Source organism: Scyliorhinus canicula, chromosome 4 (assembly GCF_902713615.1).
Source record: "Scyliorhinus canicula chromosome 4, sScyCan1.1, whole genome shotgun sequence".
NCBI classification, from domain to species: domain Eukaryota; kingdom Metazoa; phylum Chordata; class Chondrichthyes; order Carcharhiniformes; family Scyliorhinidae; genus Scyliorhinus; species Scyliorhinus canicula.
The window spans coordinates 229,070,958-229,085,790 of record NC_052149.1 but is presented as its reverse complement, the minus strand read 5'-3'; the positions used below and the strand labels follow the sequence as shown (position 1 = coordinate 229,085,790).

Here is a 14,833-nt window from a genome sequence, read left to right as displayed (position 1 = left end):
CAGTTCCAAAGATTAACCAAGTAAAATACTCACCAAGTCTTCACAAAGTCCCCCCAACTCCCTGCACATGACCACTAAGAAGGAAAGAATTTGCATTTCTGTTGCACCTTTCACAATCTCAAGCAGTCCCAAAATTATTTTGCAGTCAACAGGAGGTACCTGTTGAAGTGTAGTCACTATTGCAATGTAGGGACCGCAGCAGGGGACCTGTGCACAACAACCTCTCACAAACAACAATGTGATAAATGACCAGGCAATTTTAGTGATGTTGGTTGAGTGATAAATATTGGCCTTGCAGAATAAATCATTTTAGGGGATGTCGGTGTCGCTGGTTAGATCAGCATTTATTGCCCATCCCTAGTTGCCCTCGAGGTGGTGGTAAACTGCCTTCTTGATGAGCGGCAGTCCCCGAGCTGTAGGTAGGTACACCCACCTGAAAGCACAGATGGAATGTGAATGTAATGCCTCACCTGAAAGGTGACACAGTATGGTGCTCCCCCCAGTACTGTTCTGGGAGTGTCAGTCTGGATTACGTGCTCGATGCGCTGGATTGGAAGTGTGAACCCGCACAACTCCACTCCAGAATGTCCTGGTTCCACTTTTCAGTTTGGGACCCTTTCTCCTCAATTTCCCCAGAAGAGGAACTCCTTTCTTTGTGCTAACATCGAGTCAAGACTGATGCCCACTTTACTACCGAGAAGGGCAATGGCAACGGCATCGTAGGAACATCACCAACTCCAGATCACACACCATTCTAACTAGGACATACCGCATTGCCCATTCGTCAACACTGGGTTAACATTCTCGAGCTCCCCACCATGATGTGGGCGCATTTTCATCACAAGATTGTGGTGATAGGAGGAAAAACTCCACCGCCCTCTCCCAGCCTCTCAGGAGGCCCATCAAATGCAGCGGGAGAACAAATAGTGAAAAAAGGGAAGACCAATAGGAAATTGAAGAAGCTACTAAATAATCACATGGCATCCTAGGTTTTAGAAATAGAGGAATAGAGTGCAAAAACAAGGAAGTAATGCACAGGGCTAAATCGCTGGCTTTGAAAGCAGACCAAGGCAGGCCAGCAGCACGGTTCAATTCCCGTACCAGCCTCCCCGAACAGGCGCCGGAATGTGGCGACTAGGGGCTTTTCACAGTAACTTCATTTGAAGCCTACTTGTGACAATAAGCGATTTTCATTTCATTTCATTTCATTTCAGCCTGAATGAAACAATGGCATTGATCACTGCGGGTGCTGGAATCTGAAACAGAAACAGGGAATGCTGGGGAAAGAAAATCACAGCAGGGCTGACAGCCTCTGTGGACAGAGAACAGAGCTGACGTTTCGGGTGTGGATGACTCTTTGTCAAAGCTCGATAGTGCTGTGTTCAATTCTGGGTTCCGTATTTTGGGAAGAATGTCAAGGTTCTGGAGAGAGCGCAGAAGTGTTTTACTTGAACGTGTAGGAGATGAGGGACTTCAGTTATGTGGAGAGATTGGAGAAGATTAAGGTGAGATTTAATAGAGGTGTTTAAAATCATTCATGGTTTTTGCTCGAATAAGTAAGAAGGAACTCTTTTCAAAGCGGCAGCAGGGTTAATAACTAGAGGGCACAGATCCAATGGAATTGGTAACAGGACCAGAGGCAACACGAGGATAATTTTCTTCCCGCAGTCCTCAAACGCTGAACATAAAATATGAGTTATCCGAGTTATCCCGTTCCCTTAACTCAAAATGTCATCAATAGGTGGAGGATGAACAATCCATGACTTACAAGAAGAAAGTCACATATGGTTATGACCACATCTGGAATATGGTGTATAGTTCTAGGCACTGCACCTTAGAAAGGATATACTGGTCTCAGAAATTGACAGATTAGAGAGAGATCATTTTTTTTCCATTGGTGGAGGGGTTGGACAAGGGACATAACCTTAAATCAGAACCAGGAAACACACCCTCATGCAAAGGTTGGTGGAAGCGCAGAACTCCCACCCAGAAAAATAGTTGCAAGCTCAATTAATACATTTAAATCGGAAATCATTAAACTTTTGATAAAATGGGTGGATGGAGTTGATTGTAGATCAGCATAGTCTGATTGAGTGGTGGGAATAAATTAAACGGAATAAATAGTCTCCTCCTTTACCAATATAATTTTCTCAGTGCAAATCCCGCAACTTTGGCAAAACACCAGGAGAACCGTGAAACAGGATTCGTACCGGGTGCCAAATAGTTCATGATGCTTCCGGGCCCTCCCAGCAGACAATCAGATTCAGCTTGGGGGTGAACCTGATTATCATAGATTATCATAGAATTTACGGTGCAGAAGGAGGCCATTCGGCCCATCGAGTCTGCACCGGCTCTTGGAAAGAGCACCCTGCCCAAGGTCAACACCTCCACCCTATCCCTATAACCCAGTAACCCCACCCAACACTGAGGGCAATTTAGCATGGCCAATCCACCTAACCTGCACATCTTTGGACTGTGGGAGGAAACCGGAGCACCCGGAGGAAACCCACGCACACACGGGGAGGATGTGCAGACTCCGCACAGACAGTGACCCAAGCCGGAATCGAACCTGGGACCCTGGAGCTGTGAAGCAATTGTGCTATCCACAATGCTACCGTGCTGCCCGTTACCATTTTTACCCAAATTACCATTCACCTAAATGGACTTAAATATGTACAAAGACTGCTTTTGGGGTGGGGTGCAAAATTGCACAGCCATTTTCTGGGAAAATTCCACCCACAGAAGATGAAACCCGAGAGCCAGTGACCATTTATGTAAAAGTGTCACATTTTATAGGAAATATTTTAAATACAAGGAATTATTTTGGAGAACAGTTGCCGCTGTTATTTAGGCAAATGCATTGAACATTTTGCAAGATCCCAAAGACGGCTTTGAGATGAATGATGAGTTAAACTGTTTTGTTTTGGAGTTTTTGGATGGGGGGGGGGGGGGGGGGGGGGGGAGGAATATTAGCCTCAGGACATTGGGAAGAACTCGCCTTACCAGCTGCTATAAACCTGCTCATTCCCCGACACAAAGATCTGACAGTCACAGCTTCATTCTACTCACAGTCAAGCTAATGGGGTGCTAACCGCAGAGCTGTCAACCTCAGCTCAGCTGAGACGGAAATAACCACACCATTGCCACCAGAGATAGACAGGCGAGAAATGTCATCAGTTCCGTCATGGGCAGCTGGCTGGAAGCTGCCTTTGGTTGGTTGCAAAACCACATCAAGAGCACCGAAACAGAAAAAAGAGATAGCAGTGCAACAACAAACCGTTTGAGTGCTGATACATTTTTGAGCGACTTCTTGAGCTTGGGCAGACACTTGTCTTCAGAGAAACCCTCGTTGTCCAGCAGGTGCCGCATGGCTATGTTGGCCAGTTGCTCCATCAGCTTGAAGGTCTCGTTGATGTTGAGGAACATGGACAGGTAGTGTTCCCGGTCTCTGATGCTCACCTTGATGCATTCAGGGAAGAGAAGGGTGGCATTCTTTTCCAGCTGGGTCACATCAACCCATCGAATTACCAGCTTCACTGGAACAAGAGGAGCAAATTCATTCACTATCCATTAGTTGGATGATACCTCACCCAGCTCCCCAATCATCAGCACAGCACAAAATTGCAAAGACGCAACCAAAAAGGAGAGAATGGTGTCTACAATGTCGTCTATTGATGCTCAAATACAAAACAATAAAGTACTAGATGTGAAACATCAAAAGTTTAAAAATAAATTTTTTTTTTATAAAGAGTACCCAATTCATTTTTTCCAATTAAGGGGCAATTTAACGTGGGCAATCCACCTACTCTGCCCATCTTTGGGTTGTGGGGGTGAAACCCACACAAACACGGGGAGAATGTACAAACTCCACACGCACAGTGACCCAGAGCCGGGATCAAACCTGGGACCTTGCCGTCGTGCTAACCACTGCGCCACCATGCTGCCCATCAAATGTTTGGTTAAGTCTCGACCCCATTATTCTAATGCTGTCCTGCCTGCGCACCCCCCCCCCCCCCATTATACTGATGCTGTCCTGCCTGTCCCCTGCCCCCCCTCCCCATGGCAGGTTTTGTGGAAGCGGAGATGGCTTGAAATTGGCTGGCAGCTGGATTTCCCGGTCGCACCACGCTCAGTGGGTTTTCCTGTTGTTCACGTTCTCTACCATTGGGGAACCCGCAGGCTTGTGGGGGGGGGGGGGGGGGGGGGGGGGGGGGGGGGGGGGGGGGGGGGTCGCCATTGGTGCGACCAGAGTATCCCGCTGGGGGGACGGTGATGGTTGGAAAGGTTTGGTCAATAAATCGAGACGTCTAGGTGAAATAAAATATCCATACATTTGGTCATTGGTTTAACATGTTAATGCATCCAAGTATTAAGGAATAGGAGTAGACCATATGACCCCCTCAAGCCTGCTCACATTCAATACCATTCTTTTGAACCATTCCCATGGATTTATTAGTGACCACTATCTTATTTTCATTGCCCCGAGCCTGGAGCCCCCAAACAAGTGGAAAGGTGTATCCTTTAATTCCAGTGTCATTCTGGTAAATCCTTCCTGCACTTTCTCCAGTGACTCCATAATATGGAAACCAGAACTGCTCACAGCAACTCCAAGTGTGGTCTAACCGCGGTTTGAAAGGAGTTTAGCAAAACTCTGTATTTCAATTCTATCCCCCGGGAAGCGAACCCCAAATGTTTGGTTTCACGCCTTTGTTAACCGGCGCCATGCAGTCGTCCTGCGTGATGTGATATTGAGGAGGATCCTCACCTTCCTTGCCCAGGAGGAAGGAGTAGAAGCAGAGGTGATTGACGCTGAGGTAAACCCATCCTTGGCGAGGGACCCTGCCCTTCCAGTAACTGCACGAGTAGTAATTCACCAACTTCTCCACTTCCGGCATTCCAAACAACTTCCTCATTTTCAATTCTGCCTCCTTGAACTTTCCGGAATCTTCATCTTCCTTCACCTCTTTGTTTTTGTTTTCCTCAGCAAGAATACCCTGCGATTAGTTTAGAAGATTAATGGGGTGAGAGTCAATTGAAAATTTCATAGCTTTATTTCAGTTGTGTAAGATTAACGGATTTACTACATTAAAGGTGCAAGTTGTTGTTGAGTTCACAATGTAAGCACCCACACCACCTTCGCTGCGTTCGTTAAATCATGCCGGTAGCAGCGCTGAGGTGCAAAGAGAGCAGTTTAATTTCAGCAGCATGTAGTTAGATTCCCAGATACCTCAACGGGGCAACTCATTTCTTGAGTGAGCCACGAGGGAGGTCAAAGTGCTGGTCAGTGACTAAGCTTCACATTCCTCGTCTGTAAACCATTTTGCCACTAACCTGAACTTTCCCCTTGACAAAGGTCGTCACATCCTCTTCATTGTCGAAGACGGACAGCGTCTGTAGGAGATTGAGCTCCAGCCATTCCCAATGTCCGGTGATCTCTTTCCTGCAGGTACCTAGCCATTGGGTAGCAGAAGGAAACACCCAGATCACTACTAATGACTCATAATCAAACACGAAACAAAAAACAACCAGAGGTGACAGGAGGAGATACGCATTATTTACTTTTTTTAAACATGGCGGCACAGTGGTTAGCACTGCTGCCTCACAGCTCCAGGCACCCAGGTTCAATTGCGCCTCGGGTGACTGTCTGTGTGGAGTTCGCACGTTCTCCCCGTGTCTGCGTGGGTTTCCTCCGGGTGCTCCGGTTTCCTCCCACAGTCCAAAGATGTGCAGGTTAGGTGGATTGGCCGTGATAAATTGCCTTTTAATGTCCAGGGATGTGCAGGTTAGGTTACAGGGATAGGGCAGGGGGTGGTTGGGGGAGTGAACATGGGTAGAGTGCTCTTTTGTAGGGTTGGTGCATACTTTTTTTTTTGTTAATTTAGATTACCCAATTATTTTTTCCAATTAAGGGGCAATTTAGCGTGGCCAATCCACCTACTCTGCACATTTTTGGGTTGTGGGAGCAAAACCCACGCAGACACGGGGAGAATGTGCAAACTCCTCATGGACAGTGACCCAGAGCCGGGATCGAACCTGGGACCTCAGCGCCGTGAGGCAGCTGTGCTAACCACTAGGCCACCGTGCTGCCCTGGGTTGGTGCAGACTTGACAGGCCAAATTGTAGAAGCATAGAATTTACAGTGCAGAAGGAGGCCATTCAGCCCATCGAGTCTGTACCGGCCCTTGGAAAGAGCACCCTACTTAAATCCCACGCATCTACCCTATCCCCCTTTACCCCATAACCCAGTTACCCCACCTAACCTTTTCTTTTTGGACACCAAGGGCAATTTAGAATGGCCAATCCACCTAACCTGCACATCTTTGGACTGTGGGAGGAAACCGGAGCACCCGGAGGAAACCCACGCAGACACAGGGAGAACGTGCAGACTCCACACAGACAGTGACCCAAGCCGGGAATCGAACCTGGGACCCTGGAACTGTGAAGCAACTGTGCTCACCACTATGCTACCGTGGTGCCCAAAGGGCCTTCATCTGAATTGCAAGGATTCTATGATTCTAAACTGAGTGAGCAGTTATGATCTGAAATGTTCTGAAAGGGTGGTAGAGATTCGGTAGTAACTTTCAAAAAGGATCTGAATAAATACTTCAAGGAGAAAATCTTGACGGTGTAAGGGGAAAAGAAGAGGGTGCGTGGGACTGATTGGATACCTTTATCAAAGAGCTGTCACAGCATGGTGGGCCGAATAGCCTTCTCCTATAGAGTGCGATTCTATGATTGAGGAAAATGGCGGTGGTGGATGGGCAGCGAGATGGAAAGCCAATGGTGTTGCTGAACTGCATATTCTCCAGGCTACATAACTGCAGTTATCCATTCAGGGTAACGATGGGAGATGGAGGGTCAACTCTAGACGTTCTGCCCCACTGCACTCATGACAAAGTGAAACAGGCCCATTGAAGGGGATGCAGTGCTGAAGCGGTGCTGTCACTGGACTAGTGATCCAGAGACTTGGGGTAATCCTCTGGGGGCCGAGGTTCAAGTCCCACCATGGCAGACGATGAAATGCGAATTCGATAAAATTCTGGAATTATAAGCCTCATGAAATTCCCATCTGCTTCATAATAATAATAACAATCACTTATTATCACAAGTAGGCTTCAATGAAGTTACTGTGAAAAGGCGCCTCAATCCGGTGCCTGTTTGGGACGGCCGGTACGGGGAGGCTGGCTTCACCAGCCAGCGACGCCCACATCCCGTCAATTAATAAAAAAAAGTCAAATCAAATTAGTTCCAGGATCAACTGGATGGAGTCAGAATTATACAGCACTGAAGGAGGCCGTTCGATCCATCATGCCTGTGTTGGCCCACAGCTCTTCTGGTTGTTTTTAGCCAATTGTTACTGACTGGAGATAGATTTACCCTATTTACTCCACCAAAACCCGTCCAGGTGTTGAGCACCTCAGTATGGTGCAGCGACTGAGCTCCCAATGTGAAACTCTAAACTACAACATTTTTGGACAGTATAAAGTTCCACCATTGTTGTAACATGGCACTTGTTGATACCGGATCTTGATAGCTGGAATACATTTTACATTAAATCCATTTCACTCATATTCCATTTCTTGGGGCAGCACGGTGGCCTAGTGGTTAGCACAACCGCCTCACGGCGCTGAGGTCCCAGGTTCGATCCCGGCTCTGGGTCACTGTCCGTGTGGAGTTTGCACGTTCTCCCCGTGTCTGCGTGGGTTTCGCCCCCACAACCCAAAAATGTGCAGAGTAGGTGGATTGGCCACGCTAAATTGCCCCTTAATTGGAAAAAATAATTGGCTAATCTAAATTTATTAAAAAAGAAATATTCAATTTCTTTTTTCTGAGGACTATGAGTTTGTAAATGGAAGGGAGAAATTGCCACAGGAACAGCAGTAGTCCATTCAGCCCCTCAGGCCTGTTCTGTTATTTATGGCTGATTTTAGCCCCAGCTACCTGGTATGCTCCATGGTATTGACAACACTGACATCCACCAAAGATCTATTAATGGCAGCTTTGAAATTCGCCATGAACCTCTCTCCATCTCTCTCTTTCTCTCCCTCGAGCTTACTTGTAGAGAGCGTTCCACTACCTTTTGTGTGAAAATGAAAAAATGAAAATCGCTTATTGTCACGAGTAGGCTTCAAATGAAGTTACTGTGAAAATCCCCTAGTCGCCACATTCCGGCACCTGTTCGGGGAGGCTGTTATGGGAATCGGACCGTGCTGCTGGCCTGCCCTGGTCTGCTTTCAAAGCCAGCGATTTAGCCCAGTGTGCTAAACAGCCCCTCGGTGTCTCCTGGCATCACCACTGAATGGCCAAGTTCTCATTCAAAGACCTGGGGCGAAATTCTCCGACCCACCCCCGCAGGGTCGGAGAATCAAACGGGTCCGCCGGAAATCCCGCCCCGTCGAGCGGCGAGCCCCCCTGCGGCGATTCTCCGGCCCGCGATGGGCCGAAGTCCCGCCGATGGGAGGCCTCTCCCGCCGCCGAGGTTTGAACCACCTCTGGTGCCGGCGGGATTGGCGGCGCGAGTTGGCCCCGAGGTCATGGGGGGGCGCTGGCGATCGGCCCACATGAAAGAATAAAGACTCTCCCACCAGAGGAAATAGTTCCCTCTACCGACATCATCAACTCCTTTGAGCATCTTAACCTCATTTAGATTGCCCCTTAATCTGTACTCAAGGAAGCACAAAGCACGCTCAGCACGGGCAGTCACATTGATGCGTCAATGGCAGGGACCGCACAACATTTTCTTTAGCTTTCAGATAATGCACGATCTAAAAGCTTTCGGGCCCTAATTTTCTTTATTTTAGTCGCTGGGAGTTACCAAGTTCGGAGAGGGTCTCTGCTCACACTTGGTGCTTACCACACGCAATGTTCCAGTACACCTGGGAGTCCTGAGTCTGATGGAGGATCCTGTAGGGGGCGACTCGCGCACTTGAATCCAGAACAACATCCAGGGTTCCCACCAGCAGCCCTGCCAGAGAGAGAAATCAGTGGTCTATAATCCAAGAAAACAAGGGCCAATTATCTCAGTCAGAGGCCAGTTTTATACAATTTCCCTCAACAACATTCTGACGAGGATCTGAAAATCAAACCAGGTGCTTGGGGAACATAAACCAGCCTCCAATCAGGAGGAATAAATGTCAGCCTTGCCAGTCACACCTGCAAACATAAAATGACTAAGGGTTCAAATCTACTTCAGAGACTAGAGCATGTATTCCAAGGTGACACAACGAGCACAGTGCGGACAGGGTCAGAGGGTCAGGACTGAGGGAGTGCTGCACTGTCAGAGGGTCAGTACTGAGGGAGTGCTGCACTGTCAAAGGGTCAGTACTGAGGGAGTGCTGCACTGTCAGAGGGTCAGTACTGAGGGTCAGTACTGAGGGAGTGCTGCACTGTCAGAGGGTCAGTACTGAGGGAATGCTGCACTGTCAGAGAGTCAGTACTGACGGAGTGCTGCACTGTCAGAGGGTCAGTACTGAGGGAGTACTGCATTGTTGGATGGGTAATACTGAGGGAGTGCTGCACTGTCAGAGGGTCAGTACTGAGGGAGTGCTGCACTGTCAGAGGGTCAGTACTGAGGGAGTGCTGCACTGTCAGAGGGTCAGTACTGAGGGAGTGCTGCACTGTCAGAGGGTCAGTACTGAGGGAGTGCTGCACTGTCAGAGGGTCAGTACTGAGGGAGTGCTGCACTGTCAGAGGGTCAGTACTGAGGGAGTGCTGCACTGTCAGAGGGTCAGTACTGAGGGAGTGCTGCACTGTCAGAGGGTCAGTACTGAGGGAGTGCTGCACTGTCAGGGTCAGTACTGAGGGAGTGCTGCATGTAGCACTGTACTGTAGGAAGTGTCATCCTCCCAATGAGATGTTAAACTAAATAATAATAATCTGTATTGTCACGAGTAGACTTACATTAACACTGCAATAGAGTTACTGTGTAAAGCCCCTAGTCGCCACACTCTGGCGCCTGTTCGGGGAACCTCCTTCTGTCAGCTGAGTGTAAAAATCCCAAGGCGCTACCTTTAAGCAGAGCGGGGAAGTTCTCTCGGTGTACTCTATACAGTGTACAATATTTAAAAAAGAAAAAAAATTTAGTGTATCCAATTCCTTTTTTCCACTTAAGGGGCAATTTAGCATGGCCAATCCACCTACCCTGCACATCTTTGGGTTGTGGGGGCGAACCCACGCAAACATGGGGAGAATGTGCAAACTCCACATAGACAGTGACTCAGAGCCGGGATCGAACCTGGGACCTCGGCGCCGTGAGGCTGCAGGGCCAACCCACTGCGCCACCGTGCTGCCCAATGTAAGGTTAAGGGGGGGTTGTTGGGTTACGGGTATAGGGTGGATACGTGGGTTTGAGTAGGGTGATCATTGCTCGGCACAACATTGAGGGCCGAAGGGCCTGTTCTGTGCTGTACTGTTCTATGTTCTAATGTACAATATTTACCTTTAAGAAGAGCAGGGGAGTTCTCTTCAATATTAACCTTTGGGAAGAGAGGGAGAATTCTCAGTGTACAATATTTACCTTTAAGAAGATCGGAGGAGTTCTCTCGGTGTGTACACTATACAGTGTACAATTTTACGTTTAAGAAGAGTGTGGGAGTTCTCAGTGTACATTATTTACCTTTAAGCAGTGCGGGGGAGTTCTCTCGGTTTACACACTATTTACCTTTAGGAAGAGCAGGGGAGTTCTCTCGGTGTTGTTATGGGCCAGAGTTTAAAAACTCCAAAGTATATTATGGAGATCACCTGATCTCTAATTGTTTATTGATTTTGCTTATGATGAGCACAAGAGCCTGCCCTTCAGCTGTTAGTCAACAGAGTTCTTCGGCGCTTTCAATCAAAAAACAAGCTTTATTCTATGAATTTAGTTAACATTTGTAAAAACACACGCTAAGAATTTTTATCAACTACAAACATAAAGGGGGCGATTCTGCGAGCCCCGTGCCGGGCTGGAGAATCGCCACAACCGCGCCACAACACCGGCGGGCGATTCTCCAAGGTGCGGAGAATCAGCGCCATTTGCATTTGGCGCGGTGCCAGCCGCGGGCCGCTGGAATCGGCGGGGTCGCCGATCCTCCAGCCCAGATGGGCCGAACAACTGCGCCGATAGGACAGAGTCCCGCCGGCGCCGTTCACCCCTGGTCGCTGCCGGCGGGACCTCTGCGGGAACGGTCAGGGGGCGGCCTGTGGTGGGGAGGGTGCTCCTTCACCGGGGAGGGCCTCCGATGGGGTTTGGCCTGCGACTGGGGCCCACCAATCGGCGGGTCGGCCTCTCCCCTCCCGGGTCTACCTCCTGGCGCGGCCGGCCCCTGAGCACTGACTCCATGTTGGTCGGGGCCGGCGCACTAAAGAAGTCCCCCGCGCATGCGCAGGTTGGGGCGGCCCAGCTGCGCATGCGCGGGTTGGCACGGCACCCATTTGGCGCTGGGAAGGGAGGCTGGAGCGGCGTGAACCCCTCCAGCGCCGTTCTGCCCCCCTGTGGGGGCCAGAATCGATCGTACCCAAGCCCGGTTCGCGCCGTCATGAAACGCGATGGCGATCACGACAGCGCAAACACTTGGGCCCAATATTGGAGAATCGCCCCCAAAGACCCCACACAGCTACAGTAATATATATAACTCTCAATGAATTCCCCCTTAACTGTTCCAATTCAATAACAAAATCCAAGTAAAACCAGAAACCCCCTTTCAAAGGTGTGGCCCAGCACACGGCATTTATAAAAAAGAATTTAGAGTACCAATTAATTTTTTTCCAATTAAGGGGCAATTTAGCCTGTTCAATCCACAAACCCTGCACATCTTTAGTTTGTGGAGCCGAAACCCAAGGAAACACGGGAAGAATGTGCACTCGCCACACGGACAGTGACCCAGAGCCGGGATTGAACCAGGGACCTCGGAGCCATGAGGCAGCAGAGCTAGCCACTGCACCACCGTGCAGTCTAGCACATGGCATTCTTACTGGTATAAGACTCTTCTTGATACTCGGTTCCCCTTTTCAAACAGCAGGTTTGAATTCCTTTGAAAGTAATTATCTCTTTTAAATTACCAAGCAGTCTGGAAACAGCTTTTAAAATGAAGATAGAGAAACATTTCAACCTGTGCAATACAAACCAGTCCCAACTCAAAGTGAAAGTAAAACCCAGAGCCACAGCCCAGCTCCACCCACACAATGACATCACTGAAGCCATGTGATAAGACAAAAACATTTCTTAAAGGGACACTCCCATGACAGTGTACACTATTTATCTTTAAGAAGAGCGGGAGTTCTCTCAGTGTACACTATACAGTGTACAATATTTACCTTTAAGAAGAGTGGGGGAGTTCTCTCGGTGTACAGTGTACACTATTTACCTTTAAGAAGAGCGGGGAGTTTTCTTAATGTACACTATTTATCTTTAAGAAGAGCAGGAGGTCTCACAGTGTACACTGTATAGTATACAATATTTACCTTCAAGAACAGCGGGGGAGTTCTCTCGGATACAGTGTACATTATTTACCTTTATGAAGAGCGGGGGAGTTCTCTCGGTGTACTCCATACAGTGTACAATATTTACCTTTAAGAGCGGGAAGTTCTCTCGGTGTACTCTATACAGTGTACAATATTTACCTTTAAGAGCGGGGGAGTTCTCTCGGTGTACTCTATACAGTGTACAATATTTACCTTTAAGAGCGGGGAGTTCTCTCGGTGTACTCTATACAGTGTACAATATTTACCTTTAAGAGCGGGGGGTTTTCTCGATGTACACTATACAGTGTACAATATTTACTTTTAAGAGCGGGGAGTTTTCTCGATGTACTCTATACAGTGTACAATATTTACCTTTAAGAGCGGGGAGTTTTCTCGATGTACTCTATACAGTGTACAATATTTATCTTTAAGAAGAGCAGGGGAATTCTGTCAGTAATATTTATCTTTAAGAAGTGGGCAGCACGGTAGCACAGTGGTTAGCACTATTGCTTCACAGCTCCAGGGTCCCATACTGATTCCTGGCGTGGGTCACTGTCTGTGCGGAGTCTGCACGTTCTCCCCGTGTCCACCTGGGTTTCCTCCGGGTGCTCCGGTTTCCTCCCACAGTCCAAAGATGTGCCTGTTAGGTGGATTCACTGAGCTAAAATTGCCCCTTGTGACCAAAAAAGGTGAGGTAGGTTTATGGGGATGGGGTAGAGGTATGGGCTTAGATAGGGTGCTCTTTCTAAGAGCCATTGCAGACTCGATGGGCCGAATGGCCTCCTTCTGCACTGTAAATTCTATGATTCTATGAAGAGCAGGGAGTTTTCTCAGTGTACACTATACAGTGTATAATATTTATCTTTAAGTAGAACGGGGAGTTTTCTCGGTAATATTTACCTCTCAACTAAGGAAGTTATCTCATTTTGCTCTTTTTAAAGTCTTGCTGTGTGCCACTTGGCTGGTTCATTTCCCTACCACAGAGACTACGCTAAATTCTTTGGAAAGGACTAAGCTGTCAACAGGGGTGGGGTAGAGGGGGGTAAAAAGGGGAGGCATGGGGAGTTGGGCAAGATGGGGGTAGGTTGGTGAGGAACTGTTGTTGGGGTGTTGTTTATATAAGCCATGCTGGCTGGGTTTGGTTTTCCTAGTGTGTGGCTGCTTATTTTGTCAAAATTTATAATATAAATGCCTCAATAAAATATTTTTCAAAAAAGAAACTTCAAAATTACTTCATTGGCTGTACATCTATTTGGGATGTCCCACTGTCATGAAATTAGCTGTCTAAATAATAGATAAATTATTTACCTTTAAGAAGAACAGGGGAGGAGGATCACACGGCCCATCAAGTCTGTGCTGGCTCTTTCAAAGAGCAATCCACTCCCTGCTCGTGCCGCACATCCCTGTAATTTCTTACCCCTCGTATTTATCCAACTATTATTGAATCTGTATTCACTATCCTGTCAGTTCATTCTAAACCCTAACCACTCGTTGTATCTAAAGGACTTCCCTCAGGATACCTCTGGTTCTTTTTGCCAATCACATTGAATCTGTTCCTCTGGTTGTTGACCCTTCAGCCACTGGAAACAGTTTCTCTTTATTTATTCTATTTCAACCCATTGTAATTTTAAACACCTCTATCAAACCTTCGCTGCTCGGAGAAGACCAACTCCAGCTCCGCCAGTCACTTCTCACTATTGTAATCCCTCATCCATTCTGGTAAATCTCTTCTGTAACCCTTCACATGTAAGTCTTCACATCTTTCTATCCATTCAAGGCTTCTGTTAATCAATGTACCCAAAATAATCTCACAGATCTGCTGATTGTTGGTGACACTGGGCGGTTCCTGTGTATCGGTGCCTCCATATCAACACTGCTAAAGTAATTCACTGTCTGCAATCTTTCACAGACTTCAAATGGCAGTAATTGGAAGTGCACTTTCCATTTTAGTTTAGTTTAGTTTGTTTTGTTAAGAATCACTGAAAGAAAAACAACAATGAGGGCCGTAATTCAAAACCAGGCTAATTGCAGCATCATATCTGTACACCCGGATTGGGCAGACGTGTCCAGGGTTGCCCGATAGGTTCCTGGAGCCCTTTTCTATGGAGAGAGGCAGGCTGCAGAGAAAGCCAATCGAGGTCTTTAAGATTACTAAAGTATTTGACAGGTTAGGTGTATAGAAGAGGTGCTCCTGTTGGCAGTGGAGACCAGAACTAGGGGCCATTGATTGATTGATTTGATTTATTGTCACATGTATCAAAGTACAGTGAAAAGTATTTTTCTGCGGCCGAGGAACGTACACAGTACGTACATAGTAGACAAAAGAATAATCAACAGAGAACATTGACAAATGGTACATCGACAAAGTGATTGGTTACAGTACGGAACAAGG

The 14,833-nt window shown here is 47.6% G+C and overlaps 1 protein-coding gene across 2 annotated transcripts in view; it reads right to left on the bottom strand.

Moving 5' to 3' along the window:
• Positions 1-14,833, bottom strand: part of LOC119965431 (TBC1 domain family member 9B-like) — a 66,991-nt gene that overhangs the window by 45,594 nt on the left and 6,564 nt on the right. For both annotated transcript variants that reach the window (XM_038796208.1, XM_038796209.1), the window contains exons 2-5: positions 8,855-8,965; positions 5,332-5,450; positions 4,766-4,994; positions 3,278-3,536 (exon numbers count right to left, since the gene is read on the bottom strand). In XM_038796208.1, coding sequence (XP_038652136.1) covers positions 3,278-3,536; positions 4,766-4,994; positions 5,332-5,450; positions 8,855-8,965 — 718 coding nt within the window. The remainder of the gene's footprint in view (positions 1-3,277; positions 3,537-4,765; positions 4,995-5,331; positions 5,451-8,854; positions 8,966-14,833) is intronic.